Source organism: Mustelus asterias, chromosome 10, assembly GCF_964213995.1.
Source record: "Mustelus asterias chromosome 10, sMusAst1.hap1.1, whole genome shotgun sequence".
Lineage (NCBI taxonomy): Eukaryota > Metazoa > Chordata > Chondrichthyes > Carcharhiniformes > Triakidae > Mustelus > Mustelus asterias.
The window spans coordinates 121,124,335-121,150,911 of record NC_135810.1 but is presented as its reverse complement, the minus strand read 5'-3'; the positions used below and the strand labels follow the sequence as shown (position 1 = coordinate 121,150,911).

The following is a 26,577-nucleotide window of genomic DNA, read 5'->3' as shown; positions in this document are numbered from 1 at the left end:
ATAAACTCATCTGAAATTGCAACTTTTGAAAATTCTGTGCATAAGAAACAATGTGCAAAAGTAATGTTTGGTTCCAATTTTAATGTTGAAACACTCAGGTCTCTACTGGCACCGGTATCTTCCTTATAGCAGAGGACCTCTGCTATTTGTGATATATATAAATGATTTGGAAGAAGGTGTAACTGGTGTAATCAGCAAGTTTGCGGATGACACGAAGATGGCTGGAATTGCGGATAGCGAAGAGCATTGTCGGGCAATACAGCAGGATATAGATAGGCTGGAAAATTGGGCGGAGAGGTGGCAGATGGAATTTAATCCGGATAAATGCGAAGTGATGCATTTTGGAAGAAATAATGTAGGGAGGAGTTATACAATAAATGGCAGAGTCATCAGGAGTATAGAAACACAGAGGGACCTAGGTGTGCAAGTCCACAAATCCTTGAAGGTGGCAACACAGGTGGAGAAGGTGGTGAAGAAGGCATATGGTATGCTTGCCTTTATAGGACGGGGTATAGAGTATAAAAGCTGGAGTCTGATGATGCAGCTGTATAGAACGCTGGTTAGGCCACATTTGGAGTACTGCGTCCAGTTCTGGTCGCCGCACTACCAGAAGGACGTGGAGGCATTGGAGAGAGTGCAGAGAAGGTTTACCAGGATGTTGCCTGGTATGGAGGGTCTTAGCTATGAGGAGAGATTGGGTAGACTGGGGTTGTTCTCCTTGGAAAGACGGAGAATGAGGGGAGATCTAATAGAGGTATACAAGATTATGAAGGGTATAGATAGGGTGAACAGTGGGAAGCTTTTTCCCAGGTCGGAGGTGACGATCACGAGGGGTCACGGGCTCAAGCTGAGAGGGGCGAAGTATAACTCAGACATCAGAGGGACGTTTTTTACACAGAGGGTGGTGGGGGCCTGGAATGCGCTGCCAAGTAGGGTGATGGAGGCAGGCACGCTGACATCGTTTAAGACTTACCTGGATAGTCACATGAGCAGCCTGGGAATGGAGGGATACAAACGATTGGTCTAGTTGGACCAAGGAGCGGCACAGGCTTGGAGGGCCGAAGGGCCTGTTTCCTGTGCTGTACTGTTCTTTGTTCTTTGTTTATAATGATTGGCTGCAATGGTGACCTTCAAATCTTTTAAAAAGAGCAATTTTTTTGTTTCGTGAGGCATTGACAAGCTGGTTGAAATGAAGCTGCAACACAGAATGATTTGCAGGCCAAATAGTGGAAGCAGTCTGCAATAGACTGAGCTCAGCTTCCCACAACCAACAGATCAGATCTGAGCTCTTTGTAGTCCTGTCACATCAATTTGTGAATGGTGGTGGACAATTAAACCAATATTGGAAGGAGAAGGCTCCGCAAGTAACCTCACCCTCAAAGATGAGTGAGCTCAGCACGTCAGTACAAAAGGAAAGACTCTCCTGAGTCCTCAGCATTGCAGGTGCCAGTCTTCAAACAATGTGATTCGCTCCACGTGATAAGGAATGGCTGAAGGCACTGGGAACTGCAAAGAGTATGGGCCCTGACAACATTCTGACAACAGTTGTACAGACTTACACCCAGAAATAGCCATGCTTCTAACAAAGCTACTCCAATGCAGCAGCAACACTTGCATCTTCACAGGAATGTGGAAAATGTCCCTGGTATGTCCTGTTCACAAAAAGCAGGACAAAACCAATCTGGCCAATTGCTGCTCCATCGGTATACTGTTGATCATCAACCAAGTGGTAGAACAAGTTGCTGATAGGCTGTGAAGCGGACTTGGATCAGCAACAACCTGCTCACAGATGATCAGTTTGAGTTCTGCCAGAGTCGCACTGCTCTTCATCTCATTGGTCGAAACATAGATGAAAGAGCTAAACTTAATGAGAAAGTGGCTTCCTCTGACATAAAGGCAGCATTTGATCAAGTGTGGCATCAAGGAGCCCTAGCAAAATTGGAGCCAGTGGGAGTTGGGGCGAAAACCCTCTGCTGGTTGGAGTCATACCTAGCATAAAGGAAGATGGCTGCGGTTGTTGGAGATTAATCATCTTAGTTCCAGGACAGCACCACAGGAGTTCCTTAGGGCAGTGTCCTAAGCACAACCCCCTTCAGCTGCTTCACCAGTGACCTTCCCTTAAGGTCAGAAGTGAGGATGTTCACAGATTGTGCAATATTCAGTACCATTCGCGACAACTCATACTGAACCTATCCATATATAGCAAGGCCTGGAGAAAATTAGGGCTCGGCCTGATATGTGACGAGCAATATTAATACCACACAAGTGTCAGGCAGTGACCATCTCCGACAAAAGAGAGACTGAACCAGCGCCCCTTGACATTCAATGGCATTACCATCGCTGAATCCCTTACTAGAATCATAGAAATCATAGAAGATTCATAGAATCATAGAATATTGCCATCCTGGGATTTACTATTGATCAGAAACTCAATTGGGACAGCTATTCAAATATTGTGTTGACAAGAGCAGGTTATAGGCTAGGAATTCTGCAGAGAGTAATTTGCTTCCTGACTCCTCAAAGCCTGTCCACCACCATCTGCAAGGCACAAGTCAGAAGCGTGATGGACTGTGCCTGGTTAAATGTGGTTTCCACAAAGAAGCTCAATGTCATCCAGGACAAAGCAGCCTGCTTGTTTGGCAGCCCGATCACCACCATTGGGTGGCACAGTGGTTAGCACTGCTGTCTCACAACGCCAGGGTTTAATTCTGGCCTCGGGTCACTGTCTGTGTGGTGTTTGCACATTCTCCCTGTGTCTGTGTGGATTTCCTCCGGGTGCTCTGGTTTCCACCCATGCTCCAAAGATGGGCGGGTTAGGTGGATTGACCATGCTGAATTGGCCCATAGTGTCAGGGGGACTAGTTAGGGTAAATGCATGGGGTTATAGGGATAGGGTCTGGGTGGGATTGTGGTTGGTGCAGACTCAATGGGCTGAATAGTCTCCTTCTGGACTGTTGGGATTCTATGATTCTATCAACATTTGCTCCCTCTACCACTGATGCACAGTGGTAGCAGTGTGTACCATCTACAGGATGTACTGCAACAACTTGGCAAGCTTCCTTCGCCAGCAGCTTCCAAAACTGCAACCTCTACCCCTAGAAGGACAAGGGCAGCAGATGCGTGGAAATACCAGCCCCTCCAAGCCACATATCATTCAAACTTGGAGCAATGTTGCTGTTCCTTCGCTGTCATTGAGTCACAATACTAGAACTCCCTTCCTGACAGCACTGTGACTGTAGCGATTCAAGAAGGTGGCTCACCATCACCACCTCAAGGGTAATTAGGGATGGATTATATATGCTGGCCTAGCCAGTAACACTCAAACCTCATGAAATATTTTTTTTAAAGCTCATAGTTGTCCTTGGTGTTGACAGTGCAGTCAGCTGCTATCTTGGAGAAAATAGCAATGTACAATTGAAAGGATTATTTTACTAAATGGCATAATTCCTTATTGAAATGGGAGGTGAAGTATTCTACCAAATGTACATGAAGATTTGTTAACCAGCTTGAATTGAACACAGGCATTTAAAGATAACTATCGAAGTTGGTAACACCAGATTGCTGGTTGTCACTTTCCAAACCAGCTGTTCTGAGAGCAGGAAGATATCTGCACATCTGGTCTTTTTAATGCTGGGTAGATTATACTGCTAATGTTTTATCGAGCGCAGTGTCCTTTTTATCTCACCATGTTTCTAAAATTTCAACTGTGTTCCAATCTAAGGTTGCATAACATAACTGCAATGCCCCCACAATTTATTGAAATATTACCACCTTCAATGTTATTAAACCTGTAACTGAAAGCATAAGTTTCTGAATTTGATTGATTGCCTAGAGACATTCAAACCCAGAAGCCTTGTTAGTAACAACAGCAAAGAGACTAGTAGGATTCCTGTGAAGGTTTCGAATTGTTGGCAAGTGCGGATCCAGAATTGTACAATAGAGATTCATACTGATGGGAAACAAAATATTATGAAACATTGATTGGCTCCAAACTGTTTTGTAGGTCCTGTTACATTTGAGCAAGAATTGATTCATACGTTTTATAAAAAGAAATAAAAGTCTCCTTATTGAATTTCACCGAAGATTGTTTTACAAAAAATCCATATCCAAGGCAATAATGCTGATGTAAAATGCTGGAAAAAATCAGGTCAGGCAGCAACTATGAAGAAAGAAACAGAGTTGAAGTTACAAGTCACAACTTTGCATCAGAATCTTGGGGCTTTCTAGCTCAGAAATACTTTGGTTGTCCAGGAAGTGACACCCAAATCTGAAATAAAATGGCAAATTTCATTCTCTTTAGTTGAGTACAAAGTTTTGTGTAGTAAATGTTCCTGTGGAATCAAGCAAAGGGCAAAATCATGAACAGTGAACATGATGGGTGTGAATTAGATAGGTTCCAGCCACCGCAAAATTATTTGCCTGCTGTACATCTGAGTTTTGCTCTTCCAGATATAGCAACCTCTTCAACTGTTTACCCATCTCCAGAGCAGTCCTGATTTTTCCTCTCTCTTCCCACTCTCCAGAGTAATGACATCCCTCAAACTCTCACCCCAAATGCTTTTTCTTTATAAAAAAAAGCATGTCCTTGAATTCCATCATCATAAACAAAAACCCCATCACCACAACATGCAATTCGAGTCTTCACTTTACCCAACATATAATTGTTCCGCAGTGCCAGCGTGCTATTTAGCAGCAACAAAAACAGAAAATGCTTGAAAACCTCAGCAGGTCTGACAGCATCTTTGGAGAAAGAACAGAGCTAATATTTCAGTCATCCAGACTCGATGACTCATCCAGACAGATACTTCTTCTCTGGCCCTAGCACCCTGAATCAACCAGGATGTTTGACAGGGTTTCCCAGGACTGAAGGTGAGCCCCCACCGAGGAAACCGCCCTCTCGACTGAAAGGATTCTCTTCTTCCGTTCTCTTTAGGATATCTGGCAGTTCATCAATGTGAGCAGCAGTAGTCTGTGCTGAGGAGCCGAGACTGTTATCCACAACTTCACTCACATTGGTGGCCATCATCCCAATGCCTACAGCATCGCTGAAGCGTGGGCTCACTCACCAACGAAACCGCCACTGCGAACTGGGCCCCATCCTAGCCATCTTCCACCGTCTCAATTGAACAAGGATTTTCTTGATTTAACTTGGCTCCCCATTGCCAAAATTTAGCCAGGATCTTCCAGGAACATATCGCAGATTCTACACATCAGGATCAAATAATTATGGGTTGTGCATCAAGATAGATAAAAAGATGGATGGCACCAGAGCTCACAAAAACATAGCCGCTCCTACGCTTGCATCACATGACCCCCCCCCCCCCCCCCTCCCCCCCCTCCCCCCCCGAATTATTGTTTAATCCATTTGAACACTAATAGGACCACCTTGCAACTGATATCAGTATTTGCATTTCTTTCTCAAATCTCAGGATTCAGGTCTTGAGCTGTGTGTGCCTTATCCAATGTTTAGTTGCAGGATGTAATTAGTTAGGTTCCAGGGCCCCTTCATGGAAAGCAAATCATGTGCAAAATGCATTTCGATGGAAATTGGGTGAAGTATTTGGTATTCACTAATATTCCCACTAAGCACTGAGGGTTCATGGTGGCACAATGCATTTTAAAATAGTTGGCCATCTGAACACAAAATTGGTGAAATAGATGTTGGCATGCACTGAATGTGATCTGGAATGCACTGGCTGAAAAGGCAGTAACATTTAGAAAAAATTCAGAGCCATCAGAAAAGTACAGGGGAGTGAGACTAGTTGGATAGTTCTCAAAGAGCCAGCACAGGCATGATGGGTTGAATGGCTGCCTTCTGTGCTATCTGATTCTGGAATCCTGTCTGGGCTCATTCATAAAGGCTATGAAAGTGCTGGATAATGGTTGCCTCCTGTGCCACAATACCTCTGCTGCTTTGGAAGGACAGAGAAAGAAGTCAATTGGAAGGAGATGAGAGAAAAATGTGGCTCAAAGTATTTCACTTGAATATTTCTTGCACATATTTTAGACGTCTGAATCATTGTGTTCATTAGCATCAGACTCCAAATTATTTGGAATATTTTAAAAATCTCTTACTTTGCAAAGAGTTAACCGCATAAGAATTATTTTTAATAACTCAACTTCTTATAAACCCCTGTTGCATGAAGAAAAGTTGTCACTGAGCCTGCTCCGGACTGTCCTTTCCCTTTAAATTTCATCCAACCCAGACTCAGCTTTAGTTTTATGTAGTGTATATACAGCCGGGACCTCCTTGAAGAAAAATGTAATTTTGTCCTGATTCAAACAATGTAACCTTTTGAGAATTTGAAGGTAATATAGGAGGTAATGCAAACGTGAAATTAATGTAATAAATAGTTGGAACCAAAAATCACATTACCTCAATGTTTTTCAGTGCAAGAACCTTCCAATTCTAGTTAAACTGTAAAATGGAATTTGCATAAAACACAGCACCATTCTGAGAACCACTGGAGTCTTTGTGGGTATATACTGCAATCCCCTGCAGGTGTGCCACAATATTGATTTATTCCCACTGACAAAATGTGGCCAGTCGTATTTGCAAGTACATTCCCCCTAAATCTTTCTACAGGAGGTCATTCCACTAGATTATGAAAAATGCATTAGTCAGATTGAGTGACAAAGTTGATTTGAAGGTGGTTATTTCACTTTGGGGGGGAATCTGAGCTTGAATGCAGGTCAGACGAGTGCAAAGATAATTTCTAATCTTCATTAGTTGTAAGGGTCTTGGAAGCATCCCAATGCAAGACCTTCAATCTAATTCTGAGTAGATGGGACACCACAACACAAAATTGACTGAACTGTGCTGTTGGTGATTGAGAAATGGAAATACTGTGCGAGTTTCAGCCTTGACCATTGTACATTGTAGAGCGGATCTGACCTGGAAATCCTCATCACTGGGACTGGGTGCCAAAAGTGAAGTATTCTGCTGGGTTCATATCTTTCATCAGCTTGAAATTGAATTAAATTTCAGTTCGATTACCATAAAATCCACCTGCTTTCATTCCACAGTAAAGGAAATTATTTATAGGATCAAGAGAAACCAGCGTGTACTGTTGGAATTTCAGCCCATTTCACAAATGGATCAGTTTAACAACAGATTATGAAAGTGGTTTGTAATCCTGCTCCTTATGGTGAGATAACATGCAAGGTCGATATGCAAGTTTAAATTTACTTCATTGTTTTTATTCAGTTACATACTTTGGCAGGTCACCTAATTCTGTCTTAACTTTGATACCCAATCTAGAAAACCACGCAGTAAACTATTGGTGTGAGGTACAAAAATTCCCTTCAGTTTGCTTTAGTGCCTCAGTAGATGGCCACGTCATAAGCAATACCTGCTGGAAACAGGCTTGCACTGGTAAACCTGCTTCAGCAGAAATGGTTAGGTGACGCAATTAATTACGCCATCGAACGTAAATCTCTCTGACCATGAACTTGCCGAAAGCATGGAGTTTGTCCTTGTGCATGGCTTCAATTTTGGTGTCCTTTGCACCATGTCAAACGGGAAGAGGTATTTCTGAATTCAAAATCCTCTATTTCAAGCTATCCCACCGCAAGTCAGTCCCCACTGAAGATGCTGAATTCTTGAAAGCGTGCCTAGCGCGCACATATTGCAGGATTCCAGACTTGGTCTATTTTCACATACAAAGCAAATGTCTGGTTAGTGTTATGAGGTCTTGAGGCCAACCCAGACATGTGTAAACCTGACAAAGGGTCTGGAATAGTCATCTTCAACAAAATACACACCAGCCTGAATTGGTCAAATTTGGTACCGATTGGACTTGTCGCTAATTATGACTGGACAGTCCTGCTTGAAAGCAAGTTAAATGCTTGTTGAACTTGGGTAAGAGTAACGAGCGATATATGAAAGGATTCATCCTCATAGCTTACTGCATCTACATATGTATGGGCTGCCCAAGACACACACAAGTGATGTCCCTTTATACTCTCTTTTATCCAAGATTGGTTCTGCACAATGTGAATTGGCTAAGTGGTTGGGCGAGTTGCTGCAACCAGTTCTGAGCAAGTTTTCCAGATAGGTGGTCAAAGATTCTGTCACCTTTGTGAAGACCATCCAGGAATTGAATATCAATAACAAGGCCATATCGATGTGTTCATTTGACACATTGCTACCCTATTTAACAATGGGTCGCCCAAGGAGGCCATTGACATTTGCCATAGTGATGTAGATGCACCACCAATATCTGAATCTGTATTCATTGAACTTATGAACTCAGGAATTTAAAAATTCAGTAACTCAATGCAAGAAGGGAGGCTCCCCTCATTGCTGCCTGGGACAGCTACTCAGCAACTCGTGTGGTTTTAACAACACTGTGTGCCCGAATAGGTATGTGTTGCCATGGAATCCCTTCCAGGGCCAGCTCTTGCAAAACTCTTTGTCGATTTCCATGAGGAAAGCATCTTTGGTGGAATGACACCTAACCTCCTACCTCTTGCATGTTTCCTATATGTGGATGATATGTTTGCTATATTTGAATCTGCAGCTTCATTACATACTTGAATGGGCTCCATCCTGTGCCTCAAATTCTCCTATGAAATGGAGCAGTCAAGCTTTCTTCTGTGCTAGTTGAGAAATCTGCCAATGAGTTCTCTACTATTGTCTACCACAAGCCTATCTTCACTTCTCATTATACGTGTTGGGATTCTTACAGTCCACGTTCTATAAGATTGGCCTTAATGGCAAACTCCTATATAGGGCATGAGTTATTTACTCACTGTGCAAGCTTATTGCTGCAATAGGGCACAGCAGAGCCATCCTGACCAAATCATTTTGCGCATACATCATATTAACTTATGAATGGGTCGAAGCTGCCATTTTAGTCCAGAAAAATGCCCAGTCTAACTCGGATTAGCCTGGAAGGGTAAGGTATCTCAAGAATTTCAGCAACAGATGAAGCTAGCCAAAGCACTCTTAGTGTCACAAGAAGGTTTGCATTAACACTGCAATGAAATTACTGTGAAAATCCCCTAGTCGCCACACTCTGGTGTCTGCTCAGGTACACTGAGGGAGAATTTAGCATGGCCAATGCACCTCGCCAGCATGTCTTTCGGACTGTGGGAGGAAACCAGAGAACCCAGAGGAAACCCACGCAGACACGGGGAGAACGTGCAGATTCCACACAGACAGTGACCCAACCCGGAAATTGAACCTGGGTCCCTGGCGCTGTGAGGCTGAAGTGGTAACCACTGAGCCACCGTGCCGCCCCCTGAGCAACATGATGGTATTCTCCGATAACAGGAAGCTGCAGTCAAACCAAAAAAAACAGTCATACAAATAAGGAATGTGGTAAATGCATTTCAGTGCTGGTGTGATGTCAGGTGTATAGGCCATATGTACCCAGGAGTAGTGGATCATATCAAATAGTGCAATCTTTGATTGTAATAGGCAAAGTACTGACTGTATCCAACCAGATCGTCATTAGATGTGATTCCACAATTGGACAACACCTAAACAATTCACATTGTGCTAAGAATAACACTGAAAATCAGTTTAAGATTATCAGTTCGGCTTGCAGTGTGGCTCACTTATGTGTGCTGGAAGCAGCATATATTCAAACGCAGAGCCCTGTCCTTTGCTGACAGAAGGAGCATGTCCAATTTTGCACCTTTTTCAACCAAACAGAAGTTTGGGGAAGAGCCATTTCCTGGTGCATTCTCCATGGCATTGCCTCCACCAATAAGAACCTGCTTGCCAACCTATCAGCCTTCTCTTCTCGTGCAGTATAAATTGTTTCCCTGTTGCTGTTGGTAATTTCTTGTGAGCTAAGATATCCTGACGAGTGCAAGACACAAAGCTTTGATAGAATGTGTATTTTTCAGCAGTCCTCCCATTCTGTACTAACAAACAGCTATTAAATAATACTGCAGCTGTTGACAAAAATTATCAACTAGTATTGTGAATATGAAATGGTTACACATTCCACCATATGTAGTTAGAGACTGTTACTTGTTCATCAAGGTGATCTTGCTGCAGCTGAGGTACAACCGAGTTAGGAGTAAAGATTTAATGGAATTCCAGAAAATTAGTTAATAAGTTGCATGAAAGGCCATGATCTGGTACATTTGAGAGATTTTTTTTTACTGTGTTCCTCGTTTTATTGATTCTACTATTGCAAAGCATGTAAATTAAATCTTGCTGTATGATATTTGTGTAGAACCATAATTCTACAATTTTCCATCACCTCCGTTAATTCGTTGAACGGCAGCCTTCAGCCACATTCCCCCTGCAGCTTGAAATTGAAGAACTTGATCAAAACCTCCACCTTCCACCATACGTTTTGACCTCTTCCCTGATTTTTCATCCACTTTATCCTTAAGTGTCTTGTGGTGCACTTTTGGGGAACAACGTGGAGAAGCAGCATCACCTAATTATTTGGAGTTTTAGGGAGTGCGATATCATAGGAACCTGAGTAAATATTAACAAATCTTTGAAGGTTTGTTATGATCATAGAGACCGTTTTGTGTAAAGATCTGGTTGGGGACAGTTAACATTTAGAGGAATCCAAAAACCTCATTTTAATCAATAGAACTGTGCCATATGATTTGATTTTATTTTTGAACAAGACAAACTTTACTATATATAAAGGAAATAAGTAAAATGGGTATTATTAACGCAACACATTTGTTACGTACTTAGACTTACTCCTTCCCCCATTCTCCTGAGAAACACCAATCTTTTCACGCCAAGCTATTTACTTCTGTAGGGATCACCCGTCAGTCTGCTACAATCCTCTGGGAACTATTTATTAATTCTCCTCAGTTCCAGCAATTCTCAAGAAGTAAATGTTTCATTTACTATCTCTTGACTATGGATGCCTCAGTCTCTTGTTACTTTTCAATACTTCGAAGCTAACTCTCTTATTTGCTTTCTTTGCTGCAAAACTTTGAGGACCACTGTAGACACTGCCACGAGCTTCAAACTAGCCAACCTTCCGCCTTCTGTCCCCTCACAAAATTCAAACTGAAATTAAGCCTCACCAATCTTTCACATAATGAATGATATTGTTAGTTTTTAACTGTTTACAATGCAGGTTTATTTAACTTTGGTTTACTTAAACTATCTTACCTTGGAGCTGCAAACTACACATACCAGTTCCAAGTTGCAGCTAGCTCCCAGTAAACACGCAGGTAAATTGAAAGCAGAGTACTTCCCTGATGCTCCATCCATCATCTTGAAAATATTACCTGCTTTGGGATGTCCTCAAAACAACCTTCAGGTTAATTATCCCTCATTTATAATTTCTTCTTTGATCTGGTAAGTTGGGAGTCTTTACAACCTTTCAGGGTTTACTGAATGTTTTTAAACTAATTCCTCTAACTCCAAAACACAATAAGAAGTCTCTCAACACCAGATTAAAGTCCAACAGGTTTATTTTGGTGCTACCAAATAAACCTGTTGGACTTTAACCTGGTGTTGTGAGACTTTATACTGTGCCTACCCCAGTCCAACGCTGGCGTCTCCACATCCAAAATACACAATATCTCTCTGGGCTGCCATTGTTCCTGCAAGGATTGCAGACATCACATCTCCAGTTCTTTAGCTAAGTAAGCTGTATTAAAGCTCTATCTTTTCTATTCTAACTTTATTAAGCAAACACGAGCCACCTTTGAGCTGCCATCTCAAATATTCCGGCAGTCTCGTAAACACAGCACATGCAGTAAATGTGCCTGTGCTGTTTACTACATGTTGGAATTGTCCAAAAGCAACTTTGTGCTTTTTACAGCATAGCTGTTAAAATTGGATTTTTTTGATAAATTAAAGCAGGGTGCCTTAATCTGCAGCTGTACCCTAGCAACGATTTAATCTTGGAATGAGAGGAGAATATTGTCTGGAGCAGGGGAAGAATGGAAGATAAAACTGTTATTTGTTTATCACGGCAGGTAATTTGTGGTCTTGAAATTATTGTTGATCTAATGAGGTCCACATTAAGCAGGTTGCTGCAGCAAGAAAATATAACGTAAAATTAAATATTTAGTGTTTTCAAGGCAACACATTAATCCAAAAGTCATAAATGCAGTGATATAATTGAATGTTCTGCACCTCCTTCACAATTTAGCATTCCAGTCTGGAAAAAATCTGCAAGTATAGTTTTCCCTTGTTTATAGTGTTCTTGGTATATCGAGGACAGATGGTGAGCTGATACTGAACAAAAGAACAAAATAGGGTCTTTTAAGAGACTCCTGGATGAGTACATGGGACTTAATAGGATGGAGGGTTATAGGTAGGCCTAAAAGGTAGGGATATGTTCGGCACAACTTGTGGGGCTGAAGGGCCTGTTTTGTGCTGTAGTTTTCTATGTTTTTATGTTTCTATGTTTCTAAAAGATGATAACGCCAATGCAGGATGCAGCTTGTCAGATAAAAATGCATCTTCACACTAGAGACATATTCCTGTTGTTTCTTATTGCAGTAAATCCACTGTATGGTGATGAGCCAAAAGATTCTTATCGGAAGATGGTGTGTGGGTTCTGGATGAGCAATGATTTGATTGAAGTATTTTGTCGGCTACATTTTTGGCACTTGAGCACTAAATGTCTTCTGATTGATGTTGAATTCATTTTTTTTTGTACAAGTGGACAAAGTATTGGGGCGTGGCCAGTCGATCATCTGACTGCCTTACTGAACAATTGCATTGAGACTTCATGAGAAGTGTGTGCTGGTCAAATGTCTTTTCTGTTACTTTCACTCCCCATCGTTAATTTTGTCCATATTTTTACTTAAAAATCTAACTTCCCTCCTTATAGTTCCTTCTTTGCCACCGAGCATTCCATGAGGGGTCACAGTTTCACTTTGCCTGTTTATGAAGTGTACGCTCGTTACCTGATTGGAGGTATCCACTCTTCGTGAAACCCAGCTTTGATGCAAGTTGACTTGAGAATTCCCATTTCTGTGCAGGAGGGCTGCGAGAGCCTAACCACCTAAAATCAAGCAGCTTACCAGGATCATGAGCAGCAAGGTGGCATAGTGGTTAGCGCTGCTGCCTTACTGTGCCAAGGTCTTGGGTTCAATTCCAGCCTCGGGTGACTGTATATATGAAGCCTGCACATTCTCCCCATGTCTGCATGGGTTTCCTCCCACAATCTCTCAGATATGCGGGTTAGCTTGATTTACCATGCTAAATTGCCCCTTAGTGGCAGAGGAATTAGCAGGGTAAATACGTCAGGTTATGAGGATAGAGCATGGATGGAATTATTGTCTGTGCAGGCTCGATGGGACAAATGGCTTCCTTCTGCACTATAGGGATTCTGTGAATCCTGGTTAATTCACTACTACTTGCCCATTCAGAACCAAGCTACTTATTTGGACATTAGCTTGGACATTGATGCATTAGTTGGTTTTGTACGGGGAAGGCCATGTCTTATCAACTTGATTGAGTTTTTTGAAGAGGTGACAAAGATAATTGATGAGGGAAGGGCTGTGGATGTACTTTATATGGACTTTAGTAAGGTGTTTGATAAGGTCTCACATGGCAGACTGATACAAAAACTAATCACGTGGGATTCGGGGTGAGCTGGCTAGATGGATACATAACTGGCTTAGTTATAGGAGACAGCCTGAAATACATCCATTGACCATTACTCTAGGTCCTATTATTCAGCCAATTTTGTATCCACATCGCTGCTACTCCCTTTTATTCCACGAGGTATAGTTTTTTCACAAGTCTGTTATGTGGCACTGTATTCAATGCTTTTTGAAAGTCCATCTACATCACATCAACAGCATTACCCTCATCAATTCTTTCTGCTACCTCCTCAAAAACATCCAAGTTAAATACTATCTTCCTTTGAAATCAGTTTATATTAAAAACAATAGAAATCACGACTAAGAAAGACGGTGATCATTAATTGAAGTAACCCTGGAGCTTGCTGTAAAAACCCAAAAAGATCACTAATGTCACTTGGGGAGGAAATCTGTCACATTGCACTGACTAGTCTGTGATATAATCCCGTGTTAACACGGTTTATTCTTCTTTGAGCTCTGAAATGATCAGTAAGCCGCGCTAAAGAATGCAGACGGATACCAATCAAGAAGAGCCTCCATATCTTGAGGAAAACTGGAGTGGAAAATAAATACCACCTTGTCAACAATGCTTATATCCTGAAAAGGATTTTTTAAAAAATGTCCAACATATTGAATAGGTTGGGTCATGATGGAAAAACATGGGTTCTTTTGAGTCTGTGATATTTCTCCCTGTTGATCTTGGAATTATATATCCTGGAGTGGTCCAGGATTTATTCGTGTAAATCAGAAGCTTTTTCACACAGGTCTTATGAGTCATTGGACTGAGGTCCTTTGAAAATCAATTTAAACAATGTCGCTGGTTTACTTGGGCCTTGCCAGGGACCTTGTATAACGCCACAGCATGCCTTGTGTATTCTTTACAAGTCAAAAGCAACACAAATATTCAGTAAGTATGCAGCCACAACCAGAATAACTATCTTTTTAAAATGAAATGTTGGTTCAATGACAGTGGCACAGTGGTTAGCACTGCTGCCTCACAGTGCTAGGGACTCGGGTTCGATTCCTGGCTTGGATCACTGTCTGTCGAGTTTGCACATTTTCCCTGTGTCTGCATGGGTTTCCTCTGGGTGCTCCGGTTTCCTCCCACATTCTGAAAGACGTGCTGGTTAGGTGCATTGCCCATGCTAAATTCCCCCTCAGTGTACCCGAACAGGCGCCCGAGTGTGGAGACGAGGGGATTTTCACGGTAACTTCATTACAGTGTGAACAGAAGCCTACTTGTGACTAATAAATAAACTTTACTTTGACACTCGTAACATAGCAAGGTTAATAATCTTCATCTGAATTGTAAATGGAATGCGTTACTATGATAAATGCCCACCAGCATTGCATTGATTGAAGCTGGAGAGGAATGAAGAAGACTACTTTGCCATTTTCATAAAAATTTGTCTATTAATATGTGAATAGAGAAATGAAGAATCCCAAGTGAAGTGAAGAATGCTTGTTTTGGGCAGAGAGATTCATGTCGTCCCCAGATGTTGCCTGAAGTTGCCAATGGCTGCAATGTTTTGCCTCAGATAATTTTGTTGTATCACTGCACAGGGGATAAGAAATCCTATTTTAACAGTGTTGGCTCATAAATTTACCAGTCCTGTGCAGGAAAAAATTCTTCAGGGACATATCTGATGTGTTTTTCTAAAAAATAAAAGGAAATGGATTTCTATTTGACAAGATGCCAGTTGCTTGGTTTGTCTACAATACAAGTGAGTATTTGGTAGTCTTGCTGCTAACCATGTGCTGGAAAATCTTTTTAAGATGAGGCACAAGGCCATCAAGGCCAGATGGTCCCAAATGCATGAGCGTGTTCATTGCAGCTGATGTGGCAATACAGTTGACCTCAGTGCACCTGGGCAAGGGATGAGATAAATGATGGGAACCAATTACTAATTATTGCCTGGTGAGCCCTGTAGAAAAATTTGCCACTTTGATTTGTGCTTGAGTTGTATTGGCGGAACGGACTATCATAGAATCCCTACAGTGCAAAAGGAGGCCATTTGGCCCATTGGGTCTGGACTGACCACAATCCCACCCAGGTCTTATTCCCATAACCCCACATATTTACCCTGCTAATCCCCTGACACTAGGGTCAATTTAGCATGGCCAATCAACCGAACCGCACATCTTTGAACTGTGGGAGGAAACCGGAGCAGCCAGAGGAAACCCACGTAACCACGGGGACAATGTGCAAACTCCACACACAGTGACCCAAGCCGGGAATCGAACCCAGATCCCTGGAGCTGTGAAGCAGCAGTGCTAACCACTGTGCCACCACGCTGCCCATATTTCACTAACTTGCCTTTACCATCCGTCATAGTCAAAGGCTGAACTTAGGGCTTCTATTCTGCCCCAAAGTTTGCAAAATAGTGCTTGAAATTGTTGGTGAGGCCTCATGTTGTCCCTCTGCCCTTCAAATTCCCCTTCTCTACTGTCACATCCTGTTTCTAACTGAACATGTGCTAATACAAGTGGAGCCCCTTTCCTCATCTGGCAGAACATCGAGATGGAGCCTGGCATAGTACTTGGTGATGTGACATGCTTGGACATTCCTGACAGAAAGGGAGGCCTGGTCTTGACCTTTTGCTCCTCTATTTCACCAGTTTCTCATATCTGGAGTCCTAGACTGAGACCTTCCGATGAAGGTGTGTTGCAGTTTTCTGGACTGTTTTACTAGCTTTTCTGGAGCTACCTGGAACTGATGTTGATGATTATAGAAGCCACCCTATTTTTATACTTCCCCTGCTTTCAACAATAATCCACAATGCCAGTTTGCACCCAAGTCGAAAGTCAGGATCGACCCCCAAGTAAAAGAAAAGAAGGAAATAAATATGGAATGTAATATTTATATTAAGTTACAGGATTTCTAAATTACATCCAAGTTCGGGTTATCTCTGGTCCAAAATTTAAGGCCTATTGCCCAAAAGTTTTCGAATATTAACTGGGCTACAAAATCTTGGACTATGAAATAGATTTTTTTTCTAAACTGGCACGCACTCTGGGATATGAAGTGCTACTTATTAAGATTGACATTGAATTTGTAGCAGCAGTGGAAATGGCAAACTCACCATCAGAACTTGTGCTTGTATTCTGTCTTCTGACTGATGTGTGATTTTGCAAAGTTCTATTCTGTGTTGTTTAAAAATTATAAAGGTGTTCAATAAACTGGATTTAAAAACTATGCAGGACAGTGGATGTTGTTGATGAGAAGTTGTTTGAACAGTTGAGAGAGGCTGATGGGATTTGAAAATGATAGGTGGCCTATTTTAGGAGGCTTGTCGGATCAGCAAACTGGGATACATTGCTCTCAATGTAAACAGTAGCTGAGGTCCAAGCACTGATCCATAGACTCACTAAAATGATGCCAGGAATGACAACCATCATCATTGCAGATTTGGGTTCCTTTCCCATAACACAAGATTGGGAACAAAATGCAGATATCCCAAGTAATATAAGGGCTTTGAGGAGGTACCTAAGGAAAAAGGTGAATTGGTGATTAAATGTCCTACATTTAATGTTACTGAAGACCGTGAACTTTTCATAGAGATTGAAGCTAAATACGAGAGAATAGTTTTATGAAATGAGAATCCTGTTTGATTAGGGTTTTTTGAGGATGTAAAAATAGCAAGGTAGGTATGAGGACCCAGTAGGTACGTTCCTGTCAGGATTAAAGGCAAAGTAAATAGGAATAAGGAACCTTGGTTCTCGAGAGAGATTGTAACACTGATTAAGAGGAAGAGAGAGTTGTATGAAATGTACAGGCAGCAAGGAACAGATCAGATGCTCGAGGAGTATAACAAGTGCAAGAAGCTACTTAAGAGGGAAATCAGGAGGGCTAAAAGAAGACATGAGGTTGCTTTGGCAGACAGAGTGAAGGAAAATCCAAAGAGCTTCTATAGGTATGTTAGGAGCAAAAGGATAGTGAGGGATAAAATTGGTCCTCTTGAAGACCAGAGTGGTAGACTGTGTATGGAACCAAAAGAAATGGGGGAGATACTAAATGGTTTTTTTGCATCCGTATTTACTGAGGAAACGGACATGGAGTCTACGGAAATAGGGCAAACAGGTAGGGAGGTCATGGAACCTTTACAGATTAAAGGGGAGGAGGTGCTCGCTGTCTTGAGGCAAATCAGAGTGGATAAATCCCCAGGACCAGACAGGGTATTCCCACGGACCTTGAGGGAAGCTAGTGTTGAACTTGCAGGGGCCCTGGCAGACATATTTAAAATGTCAATATTCACGGGGGAGGTGCCGGATGATTGGAGGGTGGCTCATGTTGTTCCGTTGTTTAAAAAAGGTTCCAAAAGAAATCCGGGAAATTATAGGCCAGTAAGTTTGACGTTGGTGGTGGGCAAGTTATTGGAAGGTGTGATAAGGGATAGGATCTACAAATATTTGGATAGACAGGGACTTATTAGGGAGAGTCAACATGACTTTGTGCGTAGTAGGTCATGTTTGACCAATCTATTAGAGTTTTTTGAGGAGGTTACCAGGAAAGTGGATGAAGGGAAGGCGGTGGATGTTGTCGCATCTTGAATTTGGCTCGGTAGTGGACAGTGAGGAAGGTTTTCAAAGCTTGCAGAGGGATTTGGACCAACTAGAAAAATGGGCTGAAAAACGGCAAATGGAATTTAACGTAGACAAGTGTGAAATATTGCACTTTGGAAGGACAAACCAAAGTAGAACGTACAGGGTAAATGGTAGGACTCTGAAGAGTGCAGTTGAACAGAGGGATCTGGGAATACAGGTACAGAATTTCCCAAAAGTGACGTCACAGGTGGATAGGGTCGTAAAGAGTGCCTTTGGTACATTGGCCTTTATAAATCAGAGTATCGAGTATAAAAGTTGGAGTGTTATGGTAAGGTTATATAAGGCATTGGTGAGGCCGAATTTGGAGTATTGTGTACAGTTTTGGTCACCTAGTTACAGGAAGGATGTAAATAAGATTGAAAGAGTGCAGAGAAGGTTCACAAGGATGTTGCCGGGACTTGAGAAGCTGAGTTACAGAGAGAGATTGAATAGGTTGGGACGTTATTCCCTGGAGCGTAGAAGATTGAGGGGAGATTTGATAGAGGTGTATAAGATTTTGATGGGTATAGATAGAGTGAATGCAAGCAGGCTTTTTCCGCTGAGGCTAGGAGAAAAAAACCAGAGGGCATGGGTTAAGGGTGAAAGGAGAAAAGTTTAAAAGGAATATTAGCGGGGGCTTCTTCACGCAGAGAGTGGTGGGAGTGTGGAATGAGCTGCCGGATAAAGTGGTAAATGCTTTTAACATTTAAGAAAAACTTGGACGGGTTCATGGATGAGAGGGGTGTGGAGGGATATGGTCCAAGTGCAGGTCAGTGGGACTAGGCAAAAAATGGTTCGGCACAGACAAGAAGGGCCAAAAGGCCTGTTTCTGAGCTGTAATTTTCTATGGTTCTATGGTTTGGATTCTCTTGTTACGATGCCACACAAGGTGGCTGCACAAATTTATGTCTCATTAGATCAGTGGTAATATCAGCATGGATTGAAGATTCGTTAATACTAGGTTAGTTAGAGAAGAAATAAAATGGTTTATTGGCAGGGTGCATCTAGTCAGTATCTCAAACCAGTATATGTGCCTCAGCTGTTTGCAGTCATCAGTGGTTTAAATGAGGGAGCCAAGGGAAATGCATCCTCTGATGATACAAGCTAGGTGGGAAAATAACCTGTGAAGATTGCAGAGATATTGAATGATGAGCAAAAGGCAGATGAAGTATAACATGGGTAACAATGAAACTATGCACTTTGGTAGGAAAAATAGTAAAGCAAAAGATTTTTCACAAGATGAGTGACGAGTAAATGTTGGTATTATGAAGGATTTGAGGGTCCTTGCACAAGTCACAAAGTTAACGTGGGTACCCAAAGAAATAGGAAACCAAATTGTATGTTGGCTTTTACTTTTTTTTAGTTTGTTTATTAGTCACAAGTAGGCTTATATCCACACTGCAATGAAGTTACTGTGAAAATCCCCTAGTTGCCACACTCCGGCGCCTGTTCGGGTACAGAGAGGGAGAATTTAGCATGGCCAATTCACCTAACCTGCACATATTTGGACTGTGGGGGGAAACCGGAGCACCCGGACCCACGCAGACATGGGGAGAATGTGCAAACTCCACACAGACACAGGCCCAAGCTGGGAATTGAACCCGGGTCCCTAGCACTGTGATGCAGCAGTGCTAACCACTGTGCCACCCCATATTGCAAGGAGGTTGGAGAATGAATGTTGCTATAATTATTCCAGGTCTTGGCAAGACCCCCACCTATAGTAAGTACAGTGTCAAATTTACATATCTACCGATGCAAGGATGGACTTGCCTTAGAGAAGATACAACAAATGTTCATTAGGTTGATTCTTGCGATGGGACTTGGGAGGGTTATTCCACAAGTGGGGAATGAGCCTATGATCTCCAGAGTTCAGATGAGAGCTGATCTCACTGAAACCTGTAACATTCCAGAAGGGCGAGACAGGATAGACGCTGAGAGCCTGGAGCTTGGGGATCAAAATCTCAGGATAGGGATAGGCCATTTAGAACTGAGATGAATAGAAATTTCTTAATTCAGAAGGTTGTGAATCAGTCAAAAAGTATACTCAAGATTTTTTTGGATATATGGGAATCAAGGTATATAATGGGGTTAGGATTTGAAAGTGGAATTGATGTTGAAAATTGGCCATGTTTTGATTAAATGGCGAGTCAGGCTTGAGGGACAATACTTTTATTTCTTATCTGCATTTCCATGTAATCAGTGTAATTGGGAGAATGATTCTGGAGGACTTTGCAGTGCCCAAAATTGGTTGCCAAGATAGCTTGCATAATAGGCTAACTTTGGAAGTAGTTTGTTGGTCTGAAGTGCATTTAGCTGGCCTGGGAGCATGAAGTGCAATTGTATTGATGTAGGTTTTCTCTTTTCCCCCTTTCTTTTTCATCGTGCATCTTCCTCTTAATTAGACCAGAATTTCAGATGCCATTTGATTGACTTGCACTTCAGTCGCACAGTCATCCTATTGGTCCTAAATATGCCAATTCAACAGTGATTTGCGGCATTAAGTGATAATGAAACTGACAAAACAGCATATTGTTTGTGATGTAGCAGGGTAATGGTACTTTTTCTGTACCATTTTGGACACATCAGGGAGGGATAGGCCATTTAGAAGTGAGATGAATAGAAATTTTTTTGGATATATGGGAATCAAGGTATATAGTGGGGTTAAGATTTGGGGGCAGTGCTTGGGCAGTGTCCAAATGAAATCACCTAGTTCGCAAATGTCCTGTTCTTTGTTTTGTTCCCTTTAACTAAAACATTTTTTAGTTTATTAGTGAGACAAGTAGGCTTACATTAACACTGCAATGAAGTTACTGAAAATCCCCCAGTGGCTACCCTCCGGCACCTGTTCGGGTACACTGAGGGAGAATTTAGCATGGCCAATGCACCTAACAATGGGACCTCCTTGAAGTGCTGCAGCTTATGTTAACCCTCATGCAAATGTGGAAATGTTGACCATGTCATATTGGTTGAAGAGCAGGAAGAGATTATCTATAGTTAGCTGCTTTCTCCTCCTAGTTTGTCCCTACCTCTCTTGAAGGAATTGTTTATTGCTGTGGCCCAGATCTAGATGCAATGGCCAAGTGGTTATTCTTTGATGTATGAGGCTTGTTTCAGAGTTTTGTCTGAGTGAGACAAAACGGTGAGAGTCATGGTAGAGTATGATCCTGCCCTCCCTGATGTGCCTCCTGCACACCTTTTCTGGAAATGATCCGAGAGTAAAGTTGATTTTTCTTTGCCCGTTCCCCCACCCCGCCCAAGGCTGGTTTGGATGAATAATATGAATTGGACTTCCTTGCTTTGATTCTTTTTCTTCAGTGACCTGTTTTTAACTCGAGCAGTAAACATAATCTACTTTTGGCTTTGGACACATTTCCCTGTCGATCCTAAAGTCCTTGAGTAGCTATTTATCATGATAACATCAAGTGAGCACCATAATTATATTCTGCTGGGAAGTTTATCTTGAAAGTAATTTCCTCCATAAAACCTTTAATATAAAATGTTATCTGCATGTGCTAACATCTCCATAAGCATTTGCCCTCAAGTATTTGTATGCAGCCAATTAATCCCCCAAGCTCTTTTTGGGACAGAGTTGAGTTACTTTAATTAGAAATGTTACCCTACGCAACAAAAATGTCCTGTTAGCCTTTTTGTTTTATCGGTACGAGTAATTGGCTGCCTTAATTTATTCATTTGACAGACCGTTACTTGAAACCAATTATGTGACTGTCTTTAATTTTAAATTTTAACTTGGAATATAATTCCATCCTGTCACAAATGACAAATTGCAATTCAATGCATGAAATACTGAGGAAATTACATGCACATAAACAGTGAGTGACTGCATTTATCCTGAAACTGGAATAGATGCTGAAAAGTACTGAGCGTGAATCCTGTAGTATGAATGGTTACTAATTTTCTTATCTGTATAATTTTTAGAATCATCACAACTGTCCTAAATGTAAATCAATTTAAAAATAAACCAACTTTGAGTTTTCTTGTGTGTTCATTACAAATGAAAAGTTGACTCTTTTTGTCACTCCCCGTCTAGAAAAAATATTCACGAATAAACGGCATTGCTTACTGGTGGAGGACTCGTCTCTGGGTGAAAAAAGGAAAGAGTGCATAGCTAAAAGGTAAACACTTCCTAAAAAGTTCATGCTGATTTATTGCCAATTTGTGCATGTTTTGATTTTGTGTGTGTGATGGATGTTGTATTGGTAAGTTGCAGTGAGACGCTAACCAGGCGATTGATCTTTCGTTATGCTACCTGTCGCAAGATTTCTAATGATTGTGCAGTAATTCTGCTTCAGTTAAAACCAAGTAATCCACTCTAAATGTTGTGCATAAGATTATAAAGCAAAGCTGGTACATATTTTCATTGGTCTTCCCAGAGCTCCAAATGCCAAAACCTTTCAAAATACGCAGCCTTTATTAAGAAATGCAATGAATTCTCATGAAAAGAAAATTAAGCTGACTTATAAAGTGGGGGGTGAGAGGTGGGAGGAATTTTCTTGGGGACTGGAAATAGTAAGTGAACTGGATGAGCGGGAGAAAATTTTCACCTCATGACTCCATTGCTGACCTTTTTTATTTCCTAATATAATTTCATATATTGCTTATTTATTTATGGTAGCTGGCCAAACAGACCATTTTAATGTCAATATTTATGAAGCATATGTTCCATAGTAAATTTGCAACCTCTACAAATCAGTCTTTTACCGTAGAATCCTGTGCCTTTGCTGGGCTAGATTAACTTGTTCACGAAATAGGATTTATTCTTGAATAAGTGAAAACAGTTGTTGTTTTTGTTTTGTGAACTCTAATGAAACCGTGCCTAATACCACTGATCTGGTTGGTATGAAGCTTGTGGCTCATTGTTCCAATCAGCTGTTTGTGATGTTCCCAAGATCCCTGCTGATTTTTGTCTGTGAGAATTGCACATTCGTGCCAATATTCCTCTTTTAGCATTGGGTCTGTCCATAGAAACCATGTGAGCTGAAGCTGGGAATTTACCAGATCTCTTTACTCCAGAGCAGACCACATTTCAACCTCTTTTTTTCCCTTTCCCTGTCGCATTCCTAACTTCTGGGAGCTGCAGGTGTGGCCTTTGAGATAACAGTCAAGTGCTTCAAGTATCCCTGGTCTTGACCCCTTGTTTCCCAATTGAGTTCTTTGTTCTCTACCCTCTTGCTGTTATCCCCCAGTTAATTACTCCTCCCTCCTCTGCTCCCTTACTTTCTTCTTATCCATCTGTAAGAACAGTGCCATATATTTACTGACAAGAATGTTTATCAACGGCACCAGACAAACCCTTAACCCTTCACCTTAACTCGTAAAGAGCTGTCTGGCTTTACCGCCCAGTCTTTGCCTCGGAGTGAATTTGACTTGTTTAACTGTCTTACATCAACCAGTTCAGATTACGTTAGCATTTACACTCCTAACCTCCCACTAGGATCCGTATAAACTACTAAGGGAGGGAATTGATACTTTTATTGCTTGTTATCGAAGTCAGAAAGCAAAATCATGAATCATAATTGGCAGCAATTAAGCTAAATATTGAGTATATAAACAATTAGTCAGAAGGTAAATTAACAAAATTGGTTATAAAGATTTCAGTTGTAAATGCTTGTTGATTTTAAAAATTACACGAAGGTTGATATAGAAATTAGTGAGATTGATTTTCTAATCAGCGTTAGACTAGATTAATTAATGTCTATATGTTTGTAGTTAGTAATGTTTCATATATGGTCTCATTGTAGCTGGTGTGGAGGACTGATTGTCTTCTGGCTGGATAGAGGTTATTTGTCATCTGAGACTGCAGAAATTCTATTTTGGATGGTGTTTTCTGTTGATTATATCACCTGAGGTAAAGTATATATAGTTGGAGGACATTGATGGTTATTTGAACACAGATTTACTGACACAGGAGTAGGGTGGAGTTGGGAGATAAACATACTTGTAATATTTCATTGAAACCTATTCCAAGAATGTTTCCAATTAAAACAAACTAGTTTCTTTCTCTATAGTAACTGGAAGTCAGAGGAATAACATACTCCTGGAGAAATTTTAACTTGGGCTTAGATTTCACTCTCTTTGAACTCTGGGAACCCTACACACCTAAGTGACGAGCTTACCTGTACCTGTATTGGGAAGGTGGAGATGCACAATCTTAGACTCCATGGAAGAAGCACTTGCTGATTTTGCATAAAACTCTTGCAGATCTAATGGATTGAAATAATTCAAATCATGAAAGACTGATACTCAACTGTATGTAGTGTTATAAAAAAAAATCAACCTGAATAGCATTCATTTCAAAAAGATACCTCTCCCAATTCCACTGACCAATTTGAGGGCTGACGTTTAAGTCTTTTGATGTCAATGGTTTGTTATGAGCTTGTTGGTGCCTTTGATGACCGCCACTTCAGTGAAGCATCTGTGCCCACATATGCCATACAATCCTGAGCATTCGTGTTAACAGCAGGCCTCGCGCAAGGCTAGCCAAAATGAAAGCTGTTTCTGTTGTACAGCTTGTTTGTCCCGCTTAACCAGTCATCTCCAAAGCTGTGATCTAGAAGCTTTGTTCTCTTCTGTCTCCTGCACCCCCCAATCCCAGTATCTAAATGTTTATGTGAGATTGAGATGTTGACTGCATGAATGTTGTGTACCACTTAAGAGTAACTTCACACTGGTAGTGTTTGTTTTTTTATATGCGCTGAAGCAGAGAGTGGTGAGATATTGGCACTAGCCAGGGGTATATTTGAGGCAGAGAGCAAGGATATCTTTACTGAACAGTTAGATAGATACATGAGGGAGAAACAAAACAGATAGAGGTAGAGGGAGTGGAGGGAATCTGATCTGCAGCGAAATGGCATGCACTCGCATGAATGAGTTGGGATGTATGAGCTGCTTCTGTGCTACATGTTCCCTATATTTGGCATGTACACCTACTATGTGCTGGAAATGGCCAGAATTTTAAAATGCAACTTGCCAATATTGGTCTTAACCCCAAAGACTGAATTGTTTTTGTCGAGTATTATCCATCAGTATGATATGTTTCTTATTTAAAAGAAAGATGGACGTGAAATTGTGCAATAAGAGTGGTAGGGTTGTGGAATGAGGCGACAGAATAAGATTATATGGCAAAATGGCAGGGCAGGCTCAGTTAGCCTCCTTTTGTTTTTCACAGTCACTCCAAAGACTTAATTTAAATCAACTGGAACCAAACTTTTAGTTTGCAGGTACGAGTTTTTATTATAACACACGTCCCCTGAATGCAGGTTCTGTTGATATATTTCTTGAGCAGTTTGAATTTGGATGCTGGTTTAGATTCTGTGCATGCGCTTACCTGTCATCCAGCATGTGTTAACTGTTGAAAGCAAATGAGTTGGGATCCTTTTTACCGTGATGTATCAGAGTGTTTAAGCTGATATGCGTGCTGTGTGGGTGGAGACGAGTTGTGATGTTGAATCCCGTACTAACATCTGGAGACTTAGGGTTGGTTCTAGCTGTTGAAGTAATAACAGTAAGAAGTCTCACAACACCAGGTTAAAGTCCAACAGGTTTATTTGGAATCACAAGTTTTCGGAGCACTGCTCCTTCACCAGGTGAGTGATCTTGATTAAGAAGCAGTGCTCCGAAAGCTCGTGATTCCAAATAAACCTGTTGGACTTTAACCTGGTGTTGTTAGAATTCTTACTGTACCCACCCCAGTCCAACGCTGGCATCTCCACATCATAAAATAATAATTGTTATTGGTCACAGGATCCCAACAGTGAAGAAGGAGGCCATGCAGCCCATCAGGTCTGCACAAACTCTCTGAAAGATCATCTTATCCAGATCCACCCCTCCTCGCCCTACCTTGCAATTACCCTGGCCAATCCACCTAACCCACACATCTTTGGACTGTGAGAGGGAACTGGAACACTCGGAGGAAACCCGCGGAAGGCCAGAATCAGACTGGGCCCCTGGTCCTGTGAGGCAGCAGTACTAATCACTATGCCAACCTGCTGCGCTCTTTCTCAGTGCAATGTACTTTGGCAATATCAATGGAGATTACATCAGTATGCAACCATTCAGCTGCATTTGGTTACAAAGGGCTTGTTTCTTTGTTGCGGTGTGTAGAGAGATAGCATTACCTGCTGGGAGAGTAGGCGATATGTTTATGGAGCTTATTTTTGCATGTGGTTCTGTCATAACTGGATATAACTGTCGTTCTCTTGTATGTAATTCAGTGATGAAATATTTTAGTGAAGTTCTCAACTGCACAAAGGTTATGAAATTGTGTAGGCGCTGGGTTGCACTTTGTGCAATTTAGGATTAAAGATGAGCAGCAATCAAAGTACTGGGCAGAGTGACTATTGTAGGCAGTTCAGCATTGTAGTAAGCTTTGGATTTCAGGAGAGTAACCAACATGAATTGGCATCCTGCCATTTTTGTACCAAAACTGGAGCGGTC

General features: G+C 41.5%; 1 protein-coding gene across 2 annotated transcripts in view; it reads left to right on the top strand.

The window, feature by feature from the left end:
• The window catches only part of uvrag (UV radiation resistance associated gene), a 331,221-nt gene that overhangs the window by 119,650 nt on the left and 184,994 nt on the right, over nt 1-26,577 (top strand). For both annotated transcript variants that reach the window (XM_078222567.1, XM_078222566.1), the window contains exon 9: nt 22,172-22,256. In XM_078222567.1, coding sequence (XP_078078693.1) covers nt 22,172-22,256 — 85 coding nt within the window. The remainder of the gene's footprint in view (nt 1-22,171; nt 22,257-26,577) is intronic.